Consider the following 25,362-nt stretch of genomic DNA (forward strand, 5'->3'; position numbering starts at 1 on the left):
CTTTGTTATGGAATTGTGGACTTTAATTGTAATACAGCAGCAGTGAAGTAGCTAACATATAGTGCACACTACTTTAGAAAATGACTTGCGTTAATCGTACTGTTCATAACTTGAGCATTCCAATGAACCTTACAAACCAGTTAAGAACTTCTGAAGTGCAATGGCTTCATTGAAATTGCAGCAGCTACTTTCCAGTAAGTAATAATGTGATAACAGCTGTTAATGTGTTTATTGTGATGACCGCCCTGTCCTTCTTTGGAATACTCTCATGGAATCTTTAACAACCACCTTAACAGAGTATATGGGATATTGATTTAACATCTATCCAAAGACAGCATTTCTGACAGTGCTGTGCTTCTTCAGTACTGCACGACAATGCTGTCTTGGATTTTAGTACTCATTTTTTCTGCAGTGGGACTTCCACTCCATACACTTTTACTTAAATTATACTATGTGCTAAGCCGTGGCTGAGACTGAAATATGGGAATAGTACCGTTGCCTGTCCTGTCATTGCAACATCTAGAAAAATGACTGAATGAGCTGGCAAATTTCTGTGAACTGAATTTAGTTGTGCTAGCAATTAGCCATGCTCACTAGTTTAGCAAATAATGAGAATCACTAACCTTAGCACACTTAATGTTTAATAACATTTTAAGAACCTGTCCTGCAAGAATTAACTTACTCAAGCTGTTATTCAGACAATAAAAGACTAAGAATAAGCGCACAACCTTGCATTACAGTCCAAAATATAAACTAGTGGATCCTTAATTGCATGAGTTGAAAATGTGTTGCTGGTTAAAGCACAGCAGGTCAGGCAGCATCCAAGGAACAGGAAATTCGACGTTTCGGGCATAAGCCCTTCATCAGGAATGCTTGAGTAGCTGTACTATGGAGTAATTGAATTGAGTGCTGTTGCAGTACAGTATTGTTTTAATGGCTTATTTCTAGTTTTTCTTCTGTCAGACCTGCTCCTGTTTTTGTCCTGTTGGTTTTTATTATTTTGTTAGAATAGATAAAATGAGTCAAATTTTGGTGCTGACTGTCTATATATCTAAAATATTTACTGGTACTCTATTGCAGTATCGACATCCTGATTTGCTGAGTGTTCCCAATGTCCCCTGTTTAATTTCCAGCACTGCACTTTTAACTATATTTTCTATTAGCTTGTTTCCACTCAGCGTTTTGTGAATTAATGGGTTGAGCTGAGCATCCTCTTAGTAACTTATCAGTTTATTTTCTCTTTTTGTCATCAGTGGTTCCTGTACCTTGCTTTGATCCATAGCTGAGGGTTTCCTGTTCCTAGGTTCCGGTTAGCTGTTTAGAAGTTCACACAAGCTGTCTAAAATGATTGACATATTTGTATTAATGTAAGCAAACAAATGTCTGCTGCTCAGCAGTTCCTGTTGGTTAAAATTATTGTTTAGTATAGAGGCATTTGTGGATGTTCTTTTGTGCTCATTAGGGCACCATTCACCCTATCATGGCTACCAGAAAAGGGTGATCATCAAACTTGCTAGTCTCTACAACAAATCTTTGAAATTAGTGTTTGGTGGTTGTTGCAAACTTTTGCTGATATTATTTTGTTGAGCATTCAAGAAAAACATTATTTTTCCCGTGACTTTTTAAAATTGATTGTGAAGGTAGTCCTGTTGGCACACTGAATGCACTCCATAGTCTGCACTGAGGGAGTGACATTTGACGGATTCTCTAAGCATATGTTCAAACATTAACTTCGGTATTTCTACAAACAGTTTCAGTTTCATTGGTGGTGTGATGCTGATAATAATATATAAACATTGTCAGATGTCCAAACTCAGTCAGAATTCTAAAACTAAACCTTGGCAGCTGCAGATTTGAAACTTGAGCTTTAAGTGAAAAGATGGTTGTTCACAGCGTGTTTGAGCAATTTATTATTTGTGTATAAATGTACTGAAAGTTTAATTCAATGAGTTTTAAAAGAAAGTAGATGGACTCCTTAGGGAAATAAATTTTGGGGGCAACATGTACATAATGGGGGAAGGGGACCAACTGAATGCTGTAAGAGCTGACCTGGACACAGTGTGCCATATGGCTTCCTTTGGTGTTGTAGCGATTGGAAGTTCAGCCTAAATACTCTATCTATTTTTAAAGTGGCCATTTAGAAACTGCCACTTACTGGGCTTTATTTTCATAAAGTCACCAATTTTTCCATATTTTGTTTTTGTTTACTGAATAGGTATTTCTTTATCAAACATGTACCACCACTAACAGAGGAACAACTAAGTCGGAAGCCAGCCCTGCCACTTAAAACTAGAAGTACACCTGAATTCTCGTTGGTCCTAGACTTGGTGCGTACCTTATGTGCAGGTGTTTTTTATGAATGCAGTAATACTAAGTTTGATTATAAAATAAATCCTGAAGCAGACTCTGATGCGCATATCATTCCATAAAATATTAACCTTATAGGATGTGGTACCAATGTTCTAATTAACCGTTTATTTTTGGATATGTAAGATTGAGTTTAGTCAAGCATATTCCTGTCAACATAGGCATCTGTGACCTAAATTGGCAGAACTGATAGGCTTCTGGATCTAAACATGTTCTTGAATTGTTGCCTCTTTTATAATTGATTTGTGTTTGAGGTTGATTGGTTTAAAAAAAACGTTTTTATCTTTCTTGGCTTTCGCATGGCATTTTCTAGTTTGAATTGCAGTTTGTGAAATTGATGATTTAATTTCCATATTCCCTGATAAGCTGTTGTTTTATGATACTTGCAAACTTTTCTTCCTGGTAGGATGAGACGTTAGTGCACTGCAGCCTCAATGAACTGGATGATGCGGCACTGACCTTTCCTGTCCTTTTCCAAGATGTAATTTATCAGGTAAGAGAAACCAATCTAGGGACTGTGTGTCAAATTTGGGAAATATCCGATTATATGTAATCCTTTGTGTACTTGCTTGTTCACTCTTGGCAAGCATCTGTGAAGGCAAGATTCAGCAATGTGCAGTTGAACATATTTCATTGGCCGGTTCTATTGTGGTATTCTGGAATGATGTGCAGGCTTCCATATAAATAGTGACCACATGAAGCACTGGATGGTAGGCCTTCCTTGGGCAGTAACCTAGTGGGAAATATTGCCTTTAGGGTAAACTAGGAAGAAAATGTTTTATTAAAAAATATAACAATGAGGATATATTTTGCTTAATGGGTGCTGGTGAAATCATGTTCCATCCAGGATTTTTCTGATTGTATCGTGGAATCCTCAAATCTTTAATTGTATCCACGCACCTCAGTTGTATTCTTTTTTAATTCTCTGATTTTTCTTCCCTCACGTTCTAAACCAAATATATTCCAATGGCATCAGAGGAATGATTGTTGATAATGTGCTGCTATTGTCCTTGGTCTGTAATCACCTATGACAGAGCTTCCCAAAGTGTGCAAATTGCCCCTTCGTGAGATCACAAGTTTAGAATTTCCCACTCTAGCAAGGTCTTCCAATGGTATCATCGCAATTTTCAAGCACTGAAATGACATCATTGTGGGTATTGGTTTGGGAAGTACTTCATTATATATTTTATTTAAACTGTTGTAAAATGTAGTAACTTTTCCCACATGTCCAATAGGTTTACGTACGGTTGCGACCCTTCTTTCGGGAATTCCTGGAACGAATGTCTCAGATTTATGAGGTACGTTGAAAAGCGTTCTGTCAAATGTGAAGTTGTGTTGTTAGTTATAACTGTTACAGTCCCCTTGATCATTTTGTATCACTCAGTATGCTCAGATAGTAGCATTGCCAAAACCTTGCTTTAATACATTTTTAAAACTTGACTTAAAATAACACACCAGGAAACTAAGCAATGTATTTTCAGCAGAGTGTACATTTTGCATTGTGCAAATTAATTTTTATTTTAAGATTTATATTTTCTCTTTTCAAACTCCACAAGATGTTGCTCTCTTTGTTGATGGTTCACAATAGTTTTATAGCAACTGTACAAAGTTTGAAATTTGAATCAAAAGAACACTGTAAAAATACATCAAAAATCAGATGGTTCTGAGATATATGTAGTTCTCTTATCAAGCGTGTTTCGGGAGCATTATTTGGCTATAATGTTGCTGAAGCATTAGAGAACAGAATTTTCGAGAACGCTTACCTCTGTTCGCAATAACACAATTCCAGTGATGATTGTTTCACACGCTTCTTTCTGCGCCTGTACCGATGTCGCCTGCCATCAGAGCATGTGAGAGGTACAGTACTATATATTGAGCAGCTTCATCTCAAAAGTTGAACTAATGAATATTCATTAATCTCTCTCTGAGACAAGAATATTCTTGTCTAATTCCTGCAGGATTGCATTACTTATATACACATCATTTACCTTTCTAATTTGATCTAGTACCTGCATGTCTCATAATCTAAACCAACCCCCAAGAAACAGTCAGAAGACAGTCAACCACAGCCACCCCTTTCTGCAACCACACTGCATCTGAAGGTGGTGGTGATCCTCTTAACACTGCATTAACAATATTTTTTCAATGTAATGTTGTTGTTCAGGTCGTAAGTTTGCTCACAGTGCTGGCAAGTTTGTTTTCAGGTGTTTTGTCACCATGCTAATTAACATCATCAGTGAACATCCGGTGAAACGCTGGTGTTCTGACCTGCTTTCTAATTATGTGTATTGTCTCTTAAGGTGGATGCTATCATTTCTGGTTCTTTTTCTCAGAGTGTAAATGGTGTCTGAATCAATGTGTTTATTGATGGAGTTCCGATTTGAATGCCTGGCATCTAGGAGTTCCCATCTGTGTTTATGTTTAGCCTGTCCCAGGATGGAAGTGTTGTCCCGGCTGAAGTGTTGTCCCGGCTGAAGTGTTGTCCCGGCTGAAGTGTTGTCCCGGCTGAAGTGTTGTCCCGGCTGAAGTGTTGTCCCGGCTGAAGTGTTGTCCCGGCTGAAGTGTTGTCCCGGCTGAAGTGTTGTCCCGGCTGAAGTGTTGTCCCGGCTGAAGTGTTGTCCCGGCTGAAGTGTTGTCCCGGCTGAAGTGTTGTCCTCCTTTGTCTGTATGCAAGGATACCAGTGATGGTGGGTCATGTCTTTTGGCAGTTATTTGGTGGCTGGTTTTCTGCCAGTCTGTCTGTTGTAATGTTTGTTGCAGTCCTTGCATGGTATTTTGTAAATAATATTCATTTTGCTGGTTGTTGGTATAGAGTCCTTTAGGTTCATCAGTGGCTTTTTCAGTGTGTTGGTAAGTTTGTGGACTACCATGATGCCAAGGGGTCAGAGTAGTCTGGTAGTCATCTTTGAGATGCCTTTGATGTATGGAAGTGTGGCTAGAGTTTCTAGGCATGTTGTGTCTACTTGTTTGGATTTGTTGTTTATGAATCGGCGGACTGTGTTTATTGGGTACCTGTTATTCTTGAATATGCTGTATAGGTATTTTTCTTCTGCTGCTCGTAGTTTCTGGGTGCTGCAGTGTTGTGGCCCATTTAAATCATGTCCTGTTGCAGCTCCATTTGTGGGTGTTGGGTTGATTGCTTTTGTAGTTAAGTATCTAGTCTGTGTGTGTTACTTGCCTGTAGGCATTGGTCTGCAGTTCTCCATTAACTGTTCGTTCCACTGTGACATTTAGGCAGGGGAGTCTGTTGTTGTTCTCTTTTGTGAAACTTATTCCTGTAAGGATGTTGTAGGTTTCCTCTAATTTGTCCATTTTGTGATGACAAAGGTGTCATCAATGTAACGGACCCAAAGTTTGGGTTGGATCGTGACGAGGGCTGTTCATTTGAGTCTCTCTATTACTGCTTCTGTTAAGAATCCTGGTATAGGGTGATCCCATAGTTTCTCTGTTGATTTCTTTATAGGTCTTGTCGGGGGGGGAGGCCTGATTTGTGTACCTTAGGTAATCCATAGAAACGGAGTGTGTTGGGTCCATCAGGTTTCATCTTTTGGAGATCTGTCTTGTTAATTTGGCCTGCTTTATTAAGCATTTTCAATGTAGCTGTGAAGTCAGGTCTGTCGTCACCTGTTAATGAGTGTCGGTATCTGTGAGCAGTGAATTCGTTTTTTCAATATGTTGTGTTCTGTTTAGGATGACGGTCAGGCACCCTTTGCCTGCAGGTAGGATTGCAATGTTTCTGTCTTTGCTGAGTCCTTCTAGGGCATTCCATTGTATTGAGGGCGTTCCCTTCCTCCTTTCTGCTGAGTGTTGGTACAGCTGTCTGTCTGATGGTCTGCTGGGTTTCTTCTGTGAGTCCGTTGTCTTTCAGGGTTGATTCTAATACTGCTGAGAAGTCCTTTGTGTCGGTGTCTCAGTAGTTGTAGTTCATTCCTCTTACTAGGATGGCTTTTTCCTTGTCTGTTAGTGGTTAGTGCGATAGGTTTTTTATCTAAACGTCTGTGTTGTTCTTTTGTGAGAGCTTGTCCATTTTTTCTTGGAGAGAGTTTTTCCTTAGTCTGCTGTTGTTTGATGCTGATGGGTCATTCTAGGTGCATAAATAGAAAGCAGGACAGAACACTAGCAGTTCACCAGAGGCTCACGCTTACCTAGCGTAGTGACACAGCGTCTGAAAACAAACCTGCCAGCTCTGCGAGCAAACTTACAACCTGAACCTCAACCTGAGCTACAAATCTCATACATCTCAATGAAATGTGTTAAATTTATTTTTATTTTGTTAATAAATATGATTTAAACCTTCATTCAGGCTGTGCTACACTCTGTTTGGCATTTGGGTGATTTTTGAGTGTTTGTGAGTGTTTTTATTTGCTGGTCTGCCCCTAACCTCACTTTTCCCCATTGGCTCCATTATTATATTACGTGATTTTCTATTAAGTGAGGTTTCGCTGGAGCGTGATTACAGTGTTATAGGAGAACTACCTGTACACAGTTTGAAAATGTGAAGGATCCTCGATTTCTTTGTAACCAATTGATCATCACCATTTCATTAAAGTTCTTGAACATTGTTGTGCTTTGTTCTTTTTTTCATGACTTGACTTTTGGTTAAAGCTCCTCCCATGTAACATTAAAAAATAGGACTATATATGCTGCATTCAAAGCTGTATTGAGAAATGAAAAGTCATATTTTGGCAAATGCAGTATTGTAATCTTTCCCTGATTATCTTGCAGATTATTCTGTTCACTGCCTCCAAAAAAGTCTATGCAGACAAATTGCTGAATATTTTGGACCCTAAAAAGCAGCTAGTCAGGTAAGTGCCTGTGTTTGTTGTATATAGTAAATAGGAATGTTAAAGTAAAAAGGAATAGTAATAGCTTTGTCATTGTAAACCATCCCTATCTTCATCCTCTGCCCAGCCCACAGATACAAGTATTACTACTTGGACAGGTACCTATCTCAGAAAATTAATTTGTCAGTCTTCTGACCTCTATCTGCTTATTCTCTTTCAAGATTACTGCAATCCATTTCTGGCCTCTTTCATATATCTGGTTTTAATTATTCCACTGTCAGCAAATGTATCTTCAGGTAGTAAAACCTAGGCGTGCCCTCCCTAATCTGTCCAAACCACTTCTTTAAGATATGCTGACTACTTTGAATAAATATTGCAATACCTGACCTAGTGTATTTCTCTGTTGATTAAATTGACATTCTGTTTGACCACACTCCTGTGAATTAGCTTTGAGTATTTTGCTGTGTTTAAGGTGCTACATGGAATCTTAGAAGATTACAGTACAGAAGGCTGTTCAGGTTATCATGTCTCTGCTGACTCTATAAGGCTAACGTTCCAGACTGTGTTGTTTTTAAAATTCATTTGGAAGATGTGGGCTTTGTTGGTTGGACCAACATTCATTGCCCATCCCTCATTGCCCTCAAGAAGATGATGGCATGCTACTGCTTTGGACTGCTGCAGTATCTTTGGTGTTGATGCATTCACAATACTGTTAGGGAGAGAGTTGGAGGATTTTCACCTGGTGACAGTGAAGGAATTGTGATATATTTCCAAGTTAGGATGGTGAGTGGTTCGGAAAGGAACTTGTAGATGGTGGAGTTTCCATATATTTGTTGTCCTTGTCTTTCAAGTTGGTCATGGTAATTTGTTTGGAAAGTGATTTCTGGTGAACCTTGGTGAATTTTTGCAGTGCATTTTGTAGATGGCCCATGCAACTGCTACTGTGTATCTGTGGTGGAGTAAGTGTATAACTGTAGATCTAGTGCTAATCACACTGGCTGCTTTGTCTTGCATGATGTCAAGCTTCTTGAGTGTTGTTTTGAGTTATGTTCATCCAGTCAAGTAGGAATATTTCATCACACTCCTGTCTCATGCTTTGTAGATAATGGGCAGGCTTTGAGAAATCAGGTGATTACTTGCTGCAGGATTCCCGGGTTCTAATTTGCTTTTGTAGGCACTATTTATATTAGTAGTCCAGTTAATTTCTGGCTAATGGTAGTCACTAGGAGATTCGACAAAGGTAATATCATTAAACGTAAAGGGATGGTAGTTAGAATCTCTGTTATTGGAGATGTTCACAGCCTGGCACTTGTGTGGACCAAATGTATCCTTAATTACTGGTGCTTAACATTATGCAATCAGAAGTGAGCATTTCCACCTATGGTTTTATGACAGAAGAAAGGTCACTGATGAAAGAGCTATTGTACCTAAGACACTACCCTGAGGAACTAGGGCTGTTGCGACTCAGTGGTGGTGTCCCTACCTCTGAGCTAGGAGATCTAGGTTCAAATCCCACCTGCTCCAAGGTGTGTCATATCATTTCTGAACATCTTAATTAGAAAAATACCTACCCTGAGGAACTCCTGCAGAATTGCCCTGGAGCTGGGATGACTGACATCAAACAACCACAACATCTTTCTTGGTGTAACTCCAACGAGTGAAGAGGTTTCTCCTGATTCCCATTGATTCCAGTTTTGCTTGGTCTCTTTAATGCCATGCTCGGACAAATGTTTCAATGTTAAGGGTAGTCACTTTTGTCTCACCGCTGGAGTTTAGTTCTTTTGTCTGTGTTGTAATATGAGGCTGTAATGAAGTCAGGAACTGAGTGGTTCTGGCTGGAACCCACACAGAACATTGTCTGAGCAGATTATGGCTAAGTAAGTGTTACTTGATAATATTGATGCCTTTATTGGAGGAGCTGAGAATGTGTTGCTGGAAAAGCGCCTGAAGAAGGGATTCCTGAAGAAGGGCTCATGCCCGAAACATCGATTCTCCTACTCCTTGGATGCTGCCTGACCTGCTGCGCTTTTCCAGCAACACATTCTCAGCTCTGATCTCCAGCATCTGCAGTCCTCACTTTCTCTCCCAGAAGACTTTATTGGAGGATCATAGTAAACTGATGATACAATAATTGACTGAGTTTGATTTGTTTTGCTTTCTGTGTACAGGACATACATGACAATTTTCCTCATTGCCTGGCAGGTGTCAGTATCGTTGGCTAGGAAATTGGCGAGCTTTGCATTACAAGTCATCTTCATTATTGTCAGAACCTAAAGACTTTGTGGATCTAGTGCCTTCAGCTGTTTCCTGATGTTATTGAAAGAATTGAATTGGCTGAAGACAGGCATCTGTAATATGGGGACTTGCTGAGGAGGCAGAAATGCATGAACCATTCAGTATTTCTGGCTGAAGATTATTACAAGAGCTGCCTTTTGTACAAATGTCCTGGGCTCCATCGTCAATGAGGATTGGAATGCTTGTGCAGTCACCTCTTTCAGTGGGTTGTTGAATTGTCCATTGCCATTCATGACCAGATATGCCAAGTCTGCAGAGCTTAGAGCTAATCCATTGGTTGTGGAATCGCTAGCTGTGTCTTATCACTTGCTGGTCATTCTGTTTGTCATGCAGCTAGTTTTCTGTTGTAGCTTTGTGACTTTGACACCTTTTTAGCGATTTTTGAGAAGATTTGTAGCTCAGGTTGTTGATAAGTATGTAAGTTAGCTCACTGAGCTGGAAGGTTTGTTTTTAGACATTTCATCAGCATACTGGGTAACATTATGAATGAGAGTCTCTGGTGAAGCGCTAGTGGTATGTCCCGCCTCTCTATTTGGTTTCTTAGGGTGGGTGGGTGATTTCGGTTCTTTTCTTAAGGGAGGGTAGATAGGATCTAAATCGATTAAATCGTCATGAACAAGATACCATGCAAGAACTGTAAAAAAAAAAGCTAAATTGGACATGCTAGCAGGAAACTAGCCACCAGGATATATGAACACGAACTCGCCATCAAAGGACATGACCCACTATCACTAGTTTATATACATACAGACAGAGAAACTCACCACTTTGATTGGACAATGCAGACATCCTAGGACAGGTGAAACAAAGGCACGCAAGAGAATTCTTAGAGACATGGCATTCTAACCAGAACCCCATCAATAAACACATCGATTTAGACCCTATCTACCTTCCTTTGAAAATAAAAGAACTGGAAATGACTTAACCACTTTAAGAAACTTGAGATCTATAAATAAGAAGAGGCGGGAATAACACCAACGCTTCACCACAGACTCTCACTGATGATGTTACCTAGAATGGTGATGAAACATCTGAAAACAAACCTTCAAGCTCAGTGAGATAACTTACTTACTTGTTGACACCATTTTTTGGTCTGCCTGATGTTGCACCTAGCATGCCATCTTGCACTTTTCATCAGACCAGGGTTGATCCTATTTGTTTAATAATTGTCATAGAGTCATACATCTGTACAGCACAGAAGCAGACCCTTCAGTCCAACTTGTCCATGCTGACCAGATATTAGATTAGATTAGATTCCCTACAGTGTGGAAACAGGCCCTTCGGCCCAACAAGTCCACACCGATCCTCCGAAGAGGAACCCACCCAGACCTGTTTTCCTCTGAACCTAACACTATGGATATTTTATCACAGCCAATTCACCTAACCTGCACATCTTTGGATTGTGGGAGGAAACCCATGCAGACACGGAGAGAATGTGCAAACTCCACATAGACAATCACCCAAGGCTGGAATCGAACCTGGAACCCTGGTGCTGTGAGGCAGCAGTGCTAACAGCTGTGCCGCTCCAACCCATATCCCTCCAAACCCTTCCTATTCATATATCCATCCAGATGCCTTTTAAATGTTGCAATTGTACTAGTACCTACCACTTCCTCTGGCAGCTCATTCCATACACATACCATTCTCTGCGTGAAAATGTTGCCCCTTCGGTCTTTTTTATATCTTTCCCCTCTCACGCTAAACCTAGGCCCTCTAGTTCTGCACGCCCTCACCCCAGGGAAAGGATTTTGTCTATTTATCCTATCCATGCCCCTCATGATTTTATAAAACTCTACAAAGTCACCCCTCAACCTCCGAAGCTGCAGGGAAAACAGCCCTAGCCTATTCAATCTCTCCCTACAGCATAAATCGTCCAACCCTGGCAACATCCTTGTAAATTTTTTCTGAACCCTTTCAAGTTTCACAACATCTTACTGACGGGAAGGAGACCAGAATTGCACGCAGTATTGCAAAAGTGGCCTAACCAATGTCCTGTACAGCTGCAACATGACCTCCCAATTCTTGTACTCAACACTCTCACCAATAAAGGAAAGCATACCAAACACCACCTTCACTATCCTATCTACCTGCGACTCCACTTTCAAGGAGCTATGAACTGCACTCCAAGGTCTCTTTGTTCAGCAACATTCCCTAGGACCTTACCATTAAGTTTATAAGTCCTGCTAAGATTTGTTTCCCAAAATGCAGCACCTTACATTTGTCTGAATTAAGCTCCATCCGCTGCCAATCAGCCCATTGGCCCATCTGATCAAGATCCTGTTGTAATTTGAGGTAACCTTCTTTTGCTGTCAACTACACCTCCAATTTTGGTGTCATCTGCAAACTTACTATGGAGTGGGGGATATTGACAGGCAACATTGCATGTTGTGATAGTGTATGGTTCTGCTCTTGGTGATGGTCCACAGCACTACTCGTGTTACTGGATCTCTTTGAAATCTACCCCATTTAGGGGAACAATAGTGGCATTTAACACAATGGAAGGAATCCTCAGTGTGAAAACAGGACTTTGTCTGCTAAAGGACTGTGGGGTGGTCAGTTCCACTGATACTATCTAGGACAGGCGCATCTGTGGCAGACAGATTGGTGAAGGTGAGGTCAAGTATAATTTGTCCTTTGTGTTGTACCGTTTACCACCTGTTACAGACTCTGTCTGGGTTATTTACTTTTAAGACCTGACTAGATAAATCATCAGTGGTACTGTTGAGTCACTCTTCATATTGGGCTTTGAAGTGCCCCGTAGTTGGGCTGTTGCTTGACTAGTCTGTAAGACCACTCTGCCAATTTTGGTATTAACCCCCATTTGTTTGTATGAAAGACCCTACAGGGTTAATAAGGCTGAGTTTCATGTTGTTATTTCTGATTCCTATCTCAATAGTTTTGTTCCTTGAGACTTTTTTTAGCAGTTTGCTAGTCTATTTGAGAGGACAGTTAAGAGTCAGCCACATGTGTTCCTGGAGTCTTGGGGGCCAGGTTAGTTAAGGATGGTGCTTCCCTAATGGGTATTAGTAAGCCAGATGGGTTTTTGCAACAATTGGTAATGGCTTCTTTTTGTTTTTGAATTATGATTTTTGGTTCTCAAATTCTAAAATTTCAGTTCTAACCTTAACCCAAGTGATCTGCTTTTGTAGGTTGGAACCTTTGTCCTCAGAGTATTACCTAGGTCTCTGGATGACTAGTCCAGTGACATTTCCATCTCCAGTAGTCATGCAATGTTCTTTGTTTGTTTGATTCTCTTTTAGAAAAAGCTATTGAATTCACCCCTACGACTATCGCAGGTTGTGTCTTCTAGATTCTAACAAGTTGTGTAAAATGGTTTTTGATTGTATTACTATGCTATGTTTCTAGTTGCATTAGTGTCCTCTAATTCTCAGCCCTTTTTCCAATAGGAAAAATTTCTCCCTGCTTGTGTTTTCTCATGATTTTAAACACCTCGTTTCTCATCTCTAAGGAACGTTGTCCAGTTTCTCCAATCTATATCCTTACATTTCTTTTTAATCACTTTTTCTGAAAGTACTGTGTTACCTTTCATGATTTGTACACCTGTATTCCTACATAGCCATGTGTAAATATATGGTGTTTACGTCAAAACAATTTATGCTTTAATTGTGCTGCTTTGCCCAGGACAACAAATCACTTTCTGGAAATAAGTTGTACGGTTCTGTCTGAATGTCACTACTTTTGAATATTGATATTGATATTCATTTAAACAATAAACAGGACTTGGAATGAGTTGCTAGGATTTACCCACACTAAGATTTTAAAGAAGGTTTGGATGTGTCCTGCTTAATTATCATCCTGTAACAGAGCCTCAAGAATGCAAGAGTTGACTCCTCCCTTTATTTTTATTTGTTAAATAGAATGAAGGAGTTGACAAAATTGCAGATTGGTTATTTCATGAGAAATTTGGGTATTTTTCTTTTGTCTATCCACTCCTTACCCTTTATTTTCCTTCAAAAATGCTGAATTTGATTATTTCCTCCCTTCTTTTCAATTAACATTCTTGCATTAATTGAATTGCAAGTTTTGAAACTGGGAGGACCACCCGAGTTCAACTTAGACTCATGGAATTGACAATGGCAGAAATAGCCCTGTCAACCCTCCTTACTAACATCTGGGGGCTAGTGCCAAAGTTGGGAGAGCTATCTCACAGGCTAGTTAATCAATAGCCTTCCTTGTAGTCAAACTCACAGAATCATACCTGGCAGATAATGTCCCAAATGCCACCATCACCATCCTAGAATATGACCCTTCCCACTGGCAGGGCTGAACCAGCGGAGGTGGCAGCACAGCATTATACATTTGGGAGGGCGTTACCCTCTGAGTCTTTAATATTGACCTTGGACCCAGTGAGGTCTCATGACTTCAGGTTAAACATGGGCAAGAAAATCTACTGATTATTATGTACCATTCTTCCTCAACAAGGGCAGGACTTATGCAATTAAGTGTTGTTTAACTGAGAGACCTCGGGGTTCAGGTATATAGTTCCTTGAAAATGGCATCATAGGTAGATAGAGTAGTAAAGGTGTTTGGCGCATGCCTTCATTGACCATTGAGTATAGAAGTTGGGGTGTCATGTTGCAGTTGTACAGGATGCTGGTGAGGCCACCTTTGGAGTTTTGTGTAAATTTCTCATTGCCCTGCTATAGGAAGGATGTTGTTAAATTGGAGAGAATGCAGAAAAGATTTACAAGGATGTTACTGGGACAATGGTTATGCATTATGCCTGGAAATACTGGGAGTTTTTTCACTGGAACATAGAGTGTTGAGGGGTGATGTTATAGAGGTTTATAACTTCATGAGAGGCATAGATAAGGTGAATAGCGAAGGTCTCTTCCCTGGGTAAGGAAGTTCAATGCTAGAAGGCATATTTTTAAGCTAAGAGGAGAAAGATTTCAAAGGGACTAGAGGGGGCAACTTTTTCCACACAGGATGGTTTGCATCAGGATGAACTGCCAGAGGAAGTGGAGATACAGGTACAGTTACATTTCAAAGAAATTTGGAAGCGTACATGAATAGGAAGGTTTTAGAGGGATTTGGGCCAAATGCGGACGGGTGGGCCTAGTTTAGTCTGGGAAACGGAAGAGTCTGTTTCCGTGCCATATGACTCGGCTGATGAATCAGTCCTCCCCCATGTTGAACAACACTTGGAGGAAGCAGTAAGTGGGTGATTTTAATGTCCATTACCAAGACTGGCTCAGCAGCAGCACTTCTGATTGAGCTGGGTAGACATAGCTGCTAGACTGAGTCTGTGGCAGATGATGGGGGATCCAAGAATAAGGAAATCCATACTCAACCTCATCCTTACCAATCTACCAGCTGCAGATACATTTATCTGTGACAGTATTGGTAACCGTGATCATTTCACAGTCCTTTAAAAACAAAGTCCTGCCTTCACATTGTGAATACCTTCCATTGTGTTGTGTGACACTATCCCCTTACTAAATGGGACATACTTCGAACAGATCTAGCAACTCAAGAATAGGTATCCCTGAGATGCTGTGGGCCACCAACTGCAGAATTGTATCCCAACACAATCTGCAACCTCATGCCCTGGAATATCTCCCACTCAATCATTATTATCAAACTAAGGGATCGACCCTGGGTCAATGGAGAGTGCAGAAGGGCGTGTCAGGAGCAGCACAAGGCATACTAAAAACGAGGGATCCATCTGGTGAAACTATCAAGCAGGATTTAATGCATGCCAAGCAGCATAAGCAGCAAGTGATGGACAGAGCTAAGCGATTCCACAGCCAGTGGATCAGCTCAAAGCTTGGCAGTCCTGCCACATTCAGTGGTGGACAATTAAGCAACTCAGTGGAGGAGGAGCCACTGCAAGTATCCCTATCATCAATGATGTAAGAGTCCAACACATGTACAAAAGATAAGGCTGAAGCATTCGCTCCAATCATTAGCTAGAAGTGCCAAGTGGATGATCCATCTTGACCTCTTTCAGTGGTCCCCAGCACTCAGGTACTTTAGCTGATATAAGTCACTCCATGTAATATCTATCCGCACGGTGGCACAGTGGTTAGCACTGCTGCCTCACAGCGCCTGAGATCCGGGTTCAATTCCCGACTCAGGCGACTGACTGTGTGGAGTTTGCACGTTCTCCCCGTGTCTGCGTGGGTTTCCTCCGGGTGCTCCGGTTTCCTCCCACAGATGTGCGGGTCAGGTGAATTGGCCATGCTAAGTTGCCCGTAGTGTTAGGTAAGGGGTAAATGTAGGGGTATGGGTGGGTTGCGCTTCGGCGGGTCGGTGTGGACTTGTTGGGCCGAAGGGCCTGTTTCCACACTGTAAGTAATCTAAAAAAAAAACTGGACGCACTAGATTTGTTTGTTTATTCGTTTGTGGGATGTTGGCTGGCCAGCATTTATTGCCCATCCCTATAAAGACAATGGAAAGGATATGGGTCCAAACAACATTCCAGCAGTAGTACCAAAGACTTGTGCTCCCTTTACCAAGCTGTTCTACTACAGTTGCAGTAGTAGCATTTACCTCACAATGCGGAAAATTGCCCAAGTATGTCATGGACATGAAAAGTAGGACAAATCCAACTCAACCAATTACTGTCCCATCAATCTACTCTTAATCATCAGTAAAGTGATGGAAGATGTCATCAACAGTGCTGTCAAATAGCATGTGCTCAGTAGTAACCTGTTCGGTAATGCCCAGTTAGGGTTCTGTCAGGGCCACTGGGCTTCTGACCTCATTACAGCCTTGGTTAAAACACGGAGAAAAGAACTGAATTCCAGAGGTGAGGTGAGAGTGACAGCACTTGACATCAAGCCTCATTTGATCAAATATGGCATTATGGAGTCCTGGCAGAACTGGAATCAATGGGTATCGTGGGCAAACTCTCCGCTAGTTTGGAGTCATATATGACACATAGGAAAATGGTTGTGGTTGTTGGAGATTAGTTATCTTAGTTCCATAACATCTCTGCACGAGTTCCTCAGGGTAGTGTCCTTGGCCCACCCATCTTCAGCTGCTTCATCAGTGCGCTTCCCTCCATCATCAAGCTCAGAAATAAGGATGTTTACCAATGCTTACACAATGATCAGCACCATCGCCACACCTCAGATATTGAAACAGTCCATGTTCAAATGCAATAAGATCTGGACAGTATCCAGGCTTGAGCTAACATGGTAAGTAACATTTGTGCCACACACATGCCAGGAAATGATAATCTCCAGTAAGAGACAATCTAATCACTGCCCCTTGACAAACCCTTACTGAACCCCCACTATTAACATCTAGGTGGTTATCATTGACCAGAAAGTTTACTAGATTCTGGAACAGGACATATCTAGGAATGATTATGGTGGTGTCTGGGACATAGTCACACTCACAAAATCAAATTTTACAGACATTATCAGCCTGTTGCTTGACTAGTGTGTTTTTGCCATTATCTTTCTCGGTGGCGAGTAACTCGCTTCCTGACTCCCCAAAGTCTGTCCATCATCTTCAAGATAAGTTAACAATGTGAAGGAATACTCCCAACTTCCCTGGATGTGTGCAGCTCCAACCACACTCAAGAAGCATGGCACCATCCAGGACAAAGTAGCCTGCTTGATTGGAAACACATCGCATGCACCTAGTGTTGCTCAGTAGCAGCCATGTGTACTATCTACAAGATGCATTGCAAAAATTCACCAAAGATCCTTGGATAGCATCTTCCAAACCTACAGCCTCTTCTATTTCGATGGACAAAGGCAGCAAATAAATGATGCCACCACCACAAGCTCTCCTCAAAGCCACTCACCATCCTCTATGGGAAATATATTGCTTTTCCTTCACTGTCATTGGGTCATAATCCTGAATTTCTCCCCTAAGGGCATTTGTGGGTCAACCTGCAGCAAAGGGGCTGCAGTGGTTTGAGATGGCAGCTCACCTTCTGAAAGGCAACTAGGTAGGGATGGGCAATAAATGCTGGCCAGCCAGTGATACACACAGTTCATTAGTGAATAAAAAATAAAATTTGGCTATTTGGTGACAGGCTATCTTGCGAACACATTCAATCCTGTTTTCATTGAGTACCCACTGTCCAGAGGTCAATGAGATACCAATATGGTGTGGAAAATGTTTTTGAAAAATTTTAAAACTTTTCTTGTTACTTTCTGCCGTTTGACCAGCACATAATCCATATGTGTAATCAGGTCACTGTCATTGAACCTGCCAGAGGGGAGACATGCTGAGATGATTACTTTTGTGTCTTTAAAATCTTTGAATTTAGACATGTTTTTTCTTTGAATGTATCATCCTCCTAATCTTCGCTCTAGTTAAATTTGTTATTACCCTTAATGTTCAATATATTTTGTCACCTAGGCACAGGCTGTTCCGTGAGCATTGTGTGTGTGTGCAGGGAAACTACATAAAGGATTTGAATATTCTTGGAAGAGACCTTTCAAAAACAATCATTATTGACAACTCTCCACAAGCCTTTGCATACCAGGTCAGTCCAAGAATTATTGAACATTGACGAGATTTGTATGCCTAGAGCGCGCACACTTTTGTTCTGGATGTTTTGTTGCTTGCTTCATTGGAATAGTATTAATGTGATTTAGTGTCAGGATGAGTAACTTATGTGCTTACCTGAGATTGCAAATGGCAAGTGGTGTAACTCTTGTCTCTCAGGTGATAGTCCTGTTTCTCCTCTATAACATTTGCAGGTTTTTATCTGACAACTTAAGTTGCTTAGTGGCACAGGTTTCTGATTCCAGCCAGGCTTCTGTGAGGAGAATAGGCTTTCCAAATGAGATCCATTCAAGAAGTTACACTAAACTGCTATTACACAGCTGACAGCTAGCTAAAGTTGGATCTAATCTGCAAGTAATTATATTCGTCAATCTTTTGGCTGCAAAAGACATTTAACAAGGGGAGCATAAGGAAAAGGAAAAATCATCCTTTACATAAAGTTCGTTTTTTACCCTGAATATGTGAACTCAAAATGTAACCTTTGCAACATTTATTTGTGGATTGCATAATGTGTTTCATTTTATCTTCATGTTTCAAAAATATTTTTGGGCATTTTTCCCTTCTATTAATTTATGTTGTTCTAATTTCACCAGTTTAGATGGGTGTGTATACTATTTGAAGTATATCATGCAAAGTAGTGTGTGCTGCTTTAACAAGCCGCAAATATGAAAAAAAACTTTATCACAGACTACCAATGCTGCAGAAAGGCATACAGTCTCATGGCTAACATCTAAATATCAGTATTAAGAAGACTGAGTGGTGACTTGATGGATCTCTGTAACATTATGAAGTGATTTGGTGGGATAGATGTAGAACAGATGTTGTCACTTGCAAATGAGACTGGAACTAGTGGCCATAAATATAAGGTGGCCACTGGTCGGTAAAACATAGAAACCAGAAAGAAACCTGTTTACCCAGAGAGTGGATAACATGTGGAACACACCTGCACCAGAATTAGGCATAATGACCAGCATATTAAGGGGAGGATTGATTTAAAAACTTGAGGAGAAAGGAAACCAAGGATATTCTGATGGGATTACCTGAACAGAAGGTGCAAGGAGGCATTTGTGGAACATAAACAATGGTGTGCTCATGTTGGAGCTAATAGTCTGATTATATTCTCCAAGTATTTTATGAAAACAATTTTCTTTTGTGGAGCAGTGTGGGCGTAAGGGGAGAATCTTGTCTTTAGCATCAGCATGCACATGGCTGTATTCCACATTGCAAATGGTAATGTATGGACAAAAAATTTGAAAAAAGCCTTAAATTGAGGTATTTGGAGAGTGTGAAATGGGTTCATGTATATGAAAGTGCTGTTATGATTTTTAATTGTCCATTTTTAATGTTGACCTCATTGAGTGAAGAGTTTGGCTGATCTCGTTGGAGGTATAATTTATGTAAAAATTGGGAGCTGTTGTATTGCAGTTTCTGCTGTAGTCAGTGGAATATAATGAACCTATTGGAACCTCAGTAAAATGTTCTTTCATTCCTTTACTCCCAGCTGTCCAATGGAATTCCAATTGAGAGTTGGTTCATGGATAAGAATGACACAGAGCTTTTGAAATTGATCCCCTTTTTAGAGAAACTTGTAGAACTGGTAAGTTATAAAGATCGCCATTATGTCAGTTTGTTTTAAATTCAACCCTCCATATCAGAGGAATATCCACTATTTGATGATTCGTGTTTGTGAGTTGGCTGATATAAACTATATAATAACTGAGTGCTACTGTTGGTCCTAGTGCCTTCGAAAGTTAGGAAAACTGCCTAACATCGGAGGGTTGGTGTGGACTTAATGGGCTGAATCCCCTGCCTCCACAGTGTAGGGATTCTATGAATGTTTGGTGGGCGTCACGGCAGTATAATGGTTAGCACTGCTGCCTCACAGTGCCAGAGAACCGGGTTCAATTCCTGCCTCAGGCAACTGACTGTGTGGAGTTTGCACATTCTTCCCGTGTCTGCGTGGGTTTTCTCCGGGTGCTCCGGTTTTCTCCCACAGTCCAAAAATGTGCAGGTTAAGTGAATTGGCCATGCTAAATTGCCCACAGTGTTAGGGGCAGGGGTAAACGTAGGTGAATGGGTCTGGGTGGGTTGCGCTTCGGCAGGTCAGTGTGGACTTGTTGGGCTGAAGGGTCGGTTTCCACACTGTAAGTAATCTAATCTAATATCTGGTCCCAGTTTCTGTCTGGTGACCCCTGCAGGAAATGCAAATGGAATGTCTGATGTCAGGTATGGACTTATTCTGTTTTCATTTGGCCAAATAGTTCTGCTGGGACCTCAGAATTCAAATGCAGATCAAACAAAAACCAGCAGAAATAAGTACTCTTCACCTATTCTGTTGTTTGCCATTTGACATTTGCTCAGGTCATGAGTACCTATATAAGCTATGTAGCATAAACAGAAAGCTTTTAACCATTGGGCGTCTCAAGTTCTGTGGATATTGCTAAATTATGCTCCATTTGCTGCCCAAACCAAGAGCAACAGTGGCTCCAAGGTACTTCAAGGAAAGTTTCTTTGACCTCATCACCACCACACCACAACTAGGTTTAATTACTTGATCGATTCCACTCCTTGGCAGTGAAGCAGGTGTACTGTGATCAGGACCAAATTTCAAATTGACCTATTTTTCCTTTAATTTACTGTTCTCAGAATGAAGATGTTCGACCTCATATCAGAGAGAAATTTCGTCTGCACGATTTACTCCCTCCAGATTAAGAACATATTGTCAACACCATCAATGAAGGGGGCTAAGAAGACAAAAGCAGGACCCTTTGAACTACAAGACATTGCCATTGCTGTTGAAATTTGCATTTTTGTACCTCGTCTTGCTTTTCTTGTCTTGGGCGCCCACAATTAACTAAGGGGTTGCAGAGAGTGAACTCAGTCTTGAAGTTTTAGGTGGGTCTGAACAGGAGAGGATAATGCAGGGTTTTTTAAAAACAAAAAAGGAAACTGTATATGCAGTCAAAAATCCAAAACGCAGATTTAGATAGCACATATATAGTATGCAGTAGCTGTTCACTTGTCCCAGTTGGTGTGCTCCTGAAGACTGCTGGATAACAAGTATGAAATGCTGTGGTCTGTTGCAATACATGTTAATGAGACTTTCTGACTGTATCAGCTATTAATGGTTGGCGCTTTTCTTTGTGACACAAAAATCAACACTTTGTAAAAGTACTTCTGTTTCTGCCACCAGCATTTTGTTTAACCTGTATTGTCACAGGTTTACATAAGAGGAGAAAATTGACTCTATTTTCCCTCTGTGTGGTGCTTTTTAAAGTAGGTCTGCACCTGCTTTTTAAAATGTAGATCTCATTTCAACAGGGATGGCCAGTATATTAAATATAAAAACAAATTTATGGTTCAGGTTTTAAGCTTTTATGTTTTTCTTAGTATATAAAATAAATCTGAGTCATAAAAGCATTCCTTTTAACAATAATGTATTGCAGATCCCTTATCACCGCCCTCTAAAACAAAAGAGAGAATCTTTTCTAAATTGATCCATCACCTTCCTACTTTGTCTGCCTGTGAAGTAATGTATATTCGTTAAAATAAAGAATCTATAGATTAGTCAAAATTAAATTGGATGCGTAACATACAAGTTTATTTATATTGAAGAACAGGAGCATTCATCAACAGCAGCTATAACCTTTTAAGGTGTGTGCACAAAGAACAGGAGGGACTGATACTGAAGTACTAAGTATAGAAATCAAACTTTAGTCTCTTTGAAATTCATAAACTGCACAATCTCTGTGACTGTAACTTATCCTTCAGTTTTTTGTGGAGCTGTTAGTGGAATTGGGGGGTGAGAGGATCTAAATGGGAAAGAAATTACGACTAAATCAAATAGGCTCAAGATCCTCTCAATCTCTGGTCTACTGTCACAATTCAACATCTGAACCACTTTTTAAAATGCTTCAAAGAAGCATGTTGGTAGCAAGATCAGTGGTGGCAGGCACATCGGGAGCATAACAATGTGTTAACCAAACATGTGGGTCTGTTGTGGCTGTTGTTCCTTCTCCCTGTTTCTCCAAACCCCCCCCCCTCCCCAACTTTGTCCAACAACGTACAATCCAAAAAGAGGGTACTGGTTGTGGTTCGTAGGTGTCTGGCCCCTGTAAAAATGTTTTGCCCTATTTGCTGGTCCATTTGCTGGCTTACTTTTTCCACAGAATCGTTTTCTCGCAGGAACATAGCATGAATTGCCTCTAGACTGCATCGATATGCCACAAGCATCACCATGGATGATTCATTTCCTAACAGGAGTTGGAGAAAGCGGCACTTTTTTGTGGAGAGAAGCTAGATGCATTTTCTTTGGTTTAAAATTCTAGAAGATTGTTCAGGACGAGGTATGTGGTCGCAAAGAAAAGGTGAGCAGCACATGAATGAGGAGGATGCCAGTTAAATCTTTTTATGTATATTACCAGTTTACCTGTACAAAACCTTCTTGTACAAAACTACATGCAGCTTCATTTAAAAATATCCTTAAAATAAGGAAAAATCTTTTTAAAGAAAGCGGTTTAATTTTTGTATTTTTGATTTTACAAAAGGCATGAGTTATGTCTACTTTTTCAGTGTATTAATGAAGATTTTAACTTTTCATCAGGTTGAGCGTTTTTCTTACTATTATCTATTGTGTATGTAGTTAGCACATTGTGACACTGAAATGTTAAAATCTAGCATGTAGAACTAAGCCTGTTTTTGTCGGGAGGAAGAAAACCCTTTTATCCTTCATTAAAATATTTTAATCATGGCAGGTTTTTCTGCAGAAAATAATTTGAAAAGCGTTTGCATTTCAGAGAAATACTGATTTTGTATTTAAAGAAAGGTATTTTGCTTGCAGGAATCTATTTACTACAGATTCACTTTAATGATAACCTTTGAGATGTATTTAAATACCTTTAGGGCATCTGGGCATCTTTCTTTATGCTGTTTGTCATTTTGTCTTTATTGAAATAAAAATGTACAGAACATTACTTTTACAAATGTTACAAACGTTTTGAAGTTTTACAAACTTGCACCAGAGTAACCCAAACATGATTCCATGGCCTCTGCTTGGTCCTTTTATCCCTGTCTCTTGCTCTTGCTCTGCTTTAAATAATCTAACGTTACTTCAAAAGCTGCAGTGGTTTCTGCCTCAACTACTCCTTATGACAAAACATTTCATGCTCTAATTTTGTGTTTTGCCTTGAATGCATTATGCAGGCAGCAAATGAATGAAATTTAATTTGGATTTTCTTCCTTAGAGTTAGGGCAAAAAGTCAACATGAGTTAATAACTTACCTCTTTTTTTTGGGCGGGGGATGGTAGTGGAGAGAAACAATAGGAAATTTATATCCTCTTTACTCCCCTCACTTTGCCTTATAGGAAATTCTGCTATTTAGTTGTGTGGTGGTCATTCTGATTGCATCTGGACTCCAGTATAAAGACTGCTTCTATTGTGGTGAAGCATGCTTTACATAAGTGTAAGAAATAGCAGTAGTAGGCCATTTGGCCTCCTGAGCCTGCTCTGCCCTTCAGTAAGATCACGGCTGATCTGATTGTGGCCTTATCTCCACTTACCTGCCTGCCCCCACAACTCTCTTGTTGATCATAAATCTTTATTCAATGTGTAGCTGAACTAGATAAATTGGGACTTAGAGATCCAACAGTTTAATCTCTCTATTTTACATCATTTTAGCTGATCTTAGCTGTGGTGTTGCTGCACGTGGCCTCAGTTTTGTATTATCATCCAGTCATCAAGGGAGGGGTCATAATCACTCAAAATTCTCTATTACGCATAACATAGACTGGAATTGAATATTTGGGTGCCCTAATTTGTTCAACTATTGCCAAGGGGCACCAGACAGAGGTAGCACTTGTGTTCATCCTTGAGTTGGATGTTTGTTAGAATATTTCTAAAACCTGACCTTGACTTGGTTTATATTTGAGTTGGTTTATGTTTAAGTCATTGAGGATTTAGTGCAGGCTTCATGTAAAAGCACCATGACCATCATTTTCATGCTTGGAGCTGGTTAAAGGAAGTGTGTTTGCTGCTTTGTTAGTTTTTGAATACTGATCACAGGCCAGTGTACAAAGTGAAACACTTTATCATAGAAATTTGACTTAGTCTGTTGAAGTTGAAGACTAATTATGTCTGGAATTGAATTATCAGGGATGACCAATGTATTTATTCTTCTACCAAACTCATCTAAAATAAAATATTTATGTTTCTTGAACTAAATCCATGCTATGGATGGCTAATACAAATTTCCAAGGGTTTCCCCTGCTCTTCAGAAACTCTTCAATTGTTGTTGCATTCTCTGCTAAGCTGTTAGAAAGTTTGTACACTTAAGAGGGAATGACCTAATTCCTCAGAGATTTTGGTGATTAGTCAGTGGTCAGAGTATTTACCCAGAATAAGCAGTCATTTATTCAGCTAGCAGCGGAGACGGGTGCCTTTAATTAGAAAGAGGAAAATTGTTTTGGCTTTCTGCTCTAATAGCAAGTAATACTTGTCTTGTGACAGTAAGATAGGCTTTGGTTGATGGTTCTGGCCATAGCTGGATGAGCTGCAGGCTCACATTAATATTTACTGAGGCAATGTCCTATGGACTGTAGTTCATCAGAGTTAACATCTTGAGGGATGGTGAGAAAAATGTCAGTGAGGCTAAAAGAAGTTCCCTCGTCAAAACCTTCAGATTATGCTTTCTATCTTTGTCACGCTAGGATTAGTGAGAATGTTTAAGAATCTTTACCTTTTATTTGCTTATTCTGATGCTTTGCTTTAGCTACTTTTAAGAATTATTTACTGCTCCATTTCTTCAATCCATCTTTATAATTTAGCATCTAATTAATTTTAAAACCCTTTAGCTTTCCACACCATTTTTGTCTTGCTAGGATCTCCAGACTTCTTTGGTGCCATTAGTAAACTTTATGCTGGTTATTCCTAGTGGAATATTTGGCAGTAATTTGAGAATGTAAAACTGACAAGGTTGGATATAAAATCTAGATTTAAGAAAAATAACTCAATTTCATCCTTTCAAGAAATTGTACTTTGCAACGATGTGGATTCTGCAATTTTACCCAACAAGGGGTGGATAACCATAGGCAAACCTGAGCTTTACGAACAATGCTGTCTCCAAGGAGTAATGGATAAAGTCCATGATAAATAATGTTTGCTTTTGTTACTATTGGAAAGTATATACAATCAATAAATTTTTTTTTAATGAAATACTCCTTTCTCTCTCACTGTGCCTTTATTCTCGTTACCGTCCCCATTTTGGCATTTTGTTAACCTATGATTTGAAGAGCCTTTGCTCAGTGAGTAGCCAAATCACCTCTAAGTCAGAAGTTTCTGTGGTCAAGTCCCAGTGAAGAATTTTGAGCACCATATCTAGGCTGACACTTGCAATGAAAATACAGGGAAGCATTACTCCCGTGT

General features: G+C 40.1%; 1 protein-coding gene across 2 annotated transcripts in view; it reads left to right on the top strand.

Annotated features, from left to right (window-relative positions):
- The window catches only part of LOC132834167 (CTD small phosphatase-like protein 2), an 81,884-nt gene extending 56,727 nt beyond the window's left edge, over positions 1-25,157 (top strand). For both annotated transcript variants that reach the window (XM_060852828.1, XM_060852829.1), the window contains 7 exons: positions 2,216-2,327; positions 2,774-2,860; positions 3,603-3,665; positions 7,093-7,172; positions 17,793-17,919; positions 19,444-19,539; positions 20,589-25,157. In XM_060852828.1, the coding sequence (XP_060708811.1) occupies positions 2,216-2,327; positions 2,774-2,860; positions 3,603-3,665; positions 7,093-7,172; positions 17,793-17,919; positions 19,444-19,539; positions 20,589-20,654 (631 nt within the window). In that variant the 3' untranslated portion in view covers positions 20,655-25,157. The remainder of the gene's footprint in view (positions 1-2,215; positions 2,328-2,773; positions 2,861-3,602; positions 3,666-7,092; positions 7,173-17,792; positions 17,920-19,443; positions 19,540-20,588) is intronic.
- The last annotated feature ends 205 nt before the right edge of the window (positions 25,158-25,362 follow it).

This window comes from Hemiscyllium ocellatum, chromosome 39, assembly GCF_020745735.1.
Source record: "Hemiscyllium ocellatum isolate sHemOce1 chromosome 39, sHemOce1.pat.X.cur, whole genome shotgun sequence".
Taxonomy (NCBI): Eukaryota; Metazoa; Chordata; class Chondrichthyes; order Orectolobiformes; family Hemiscylliidae; genus Hemiscyllium; species Hemiscyllium ocellatum.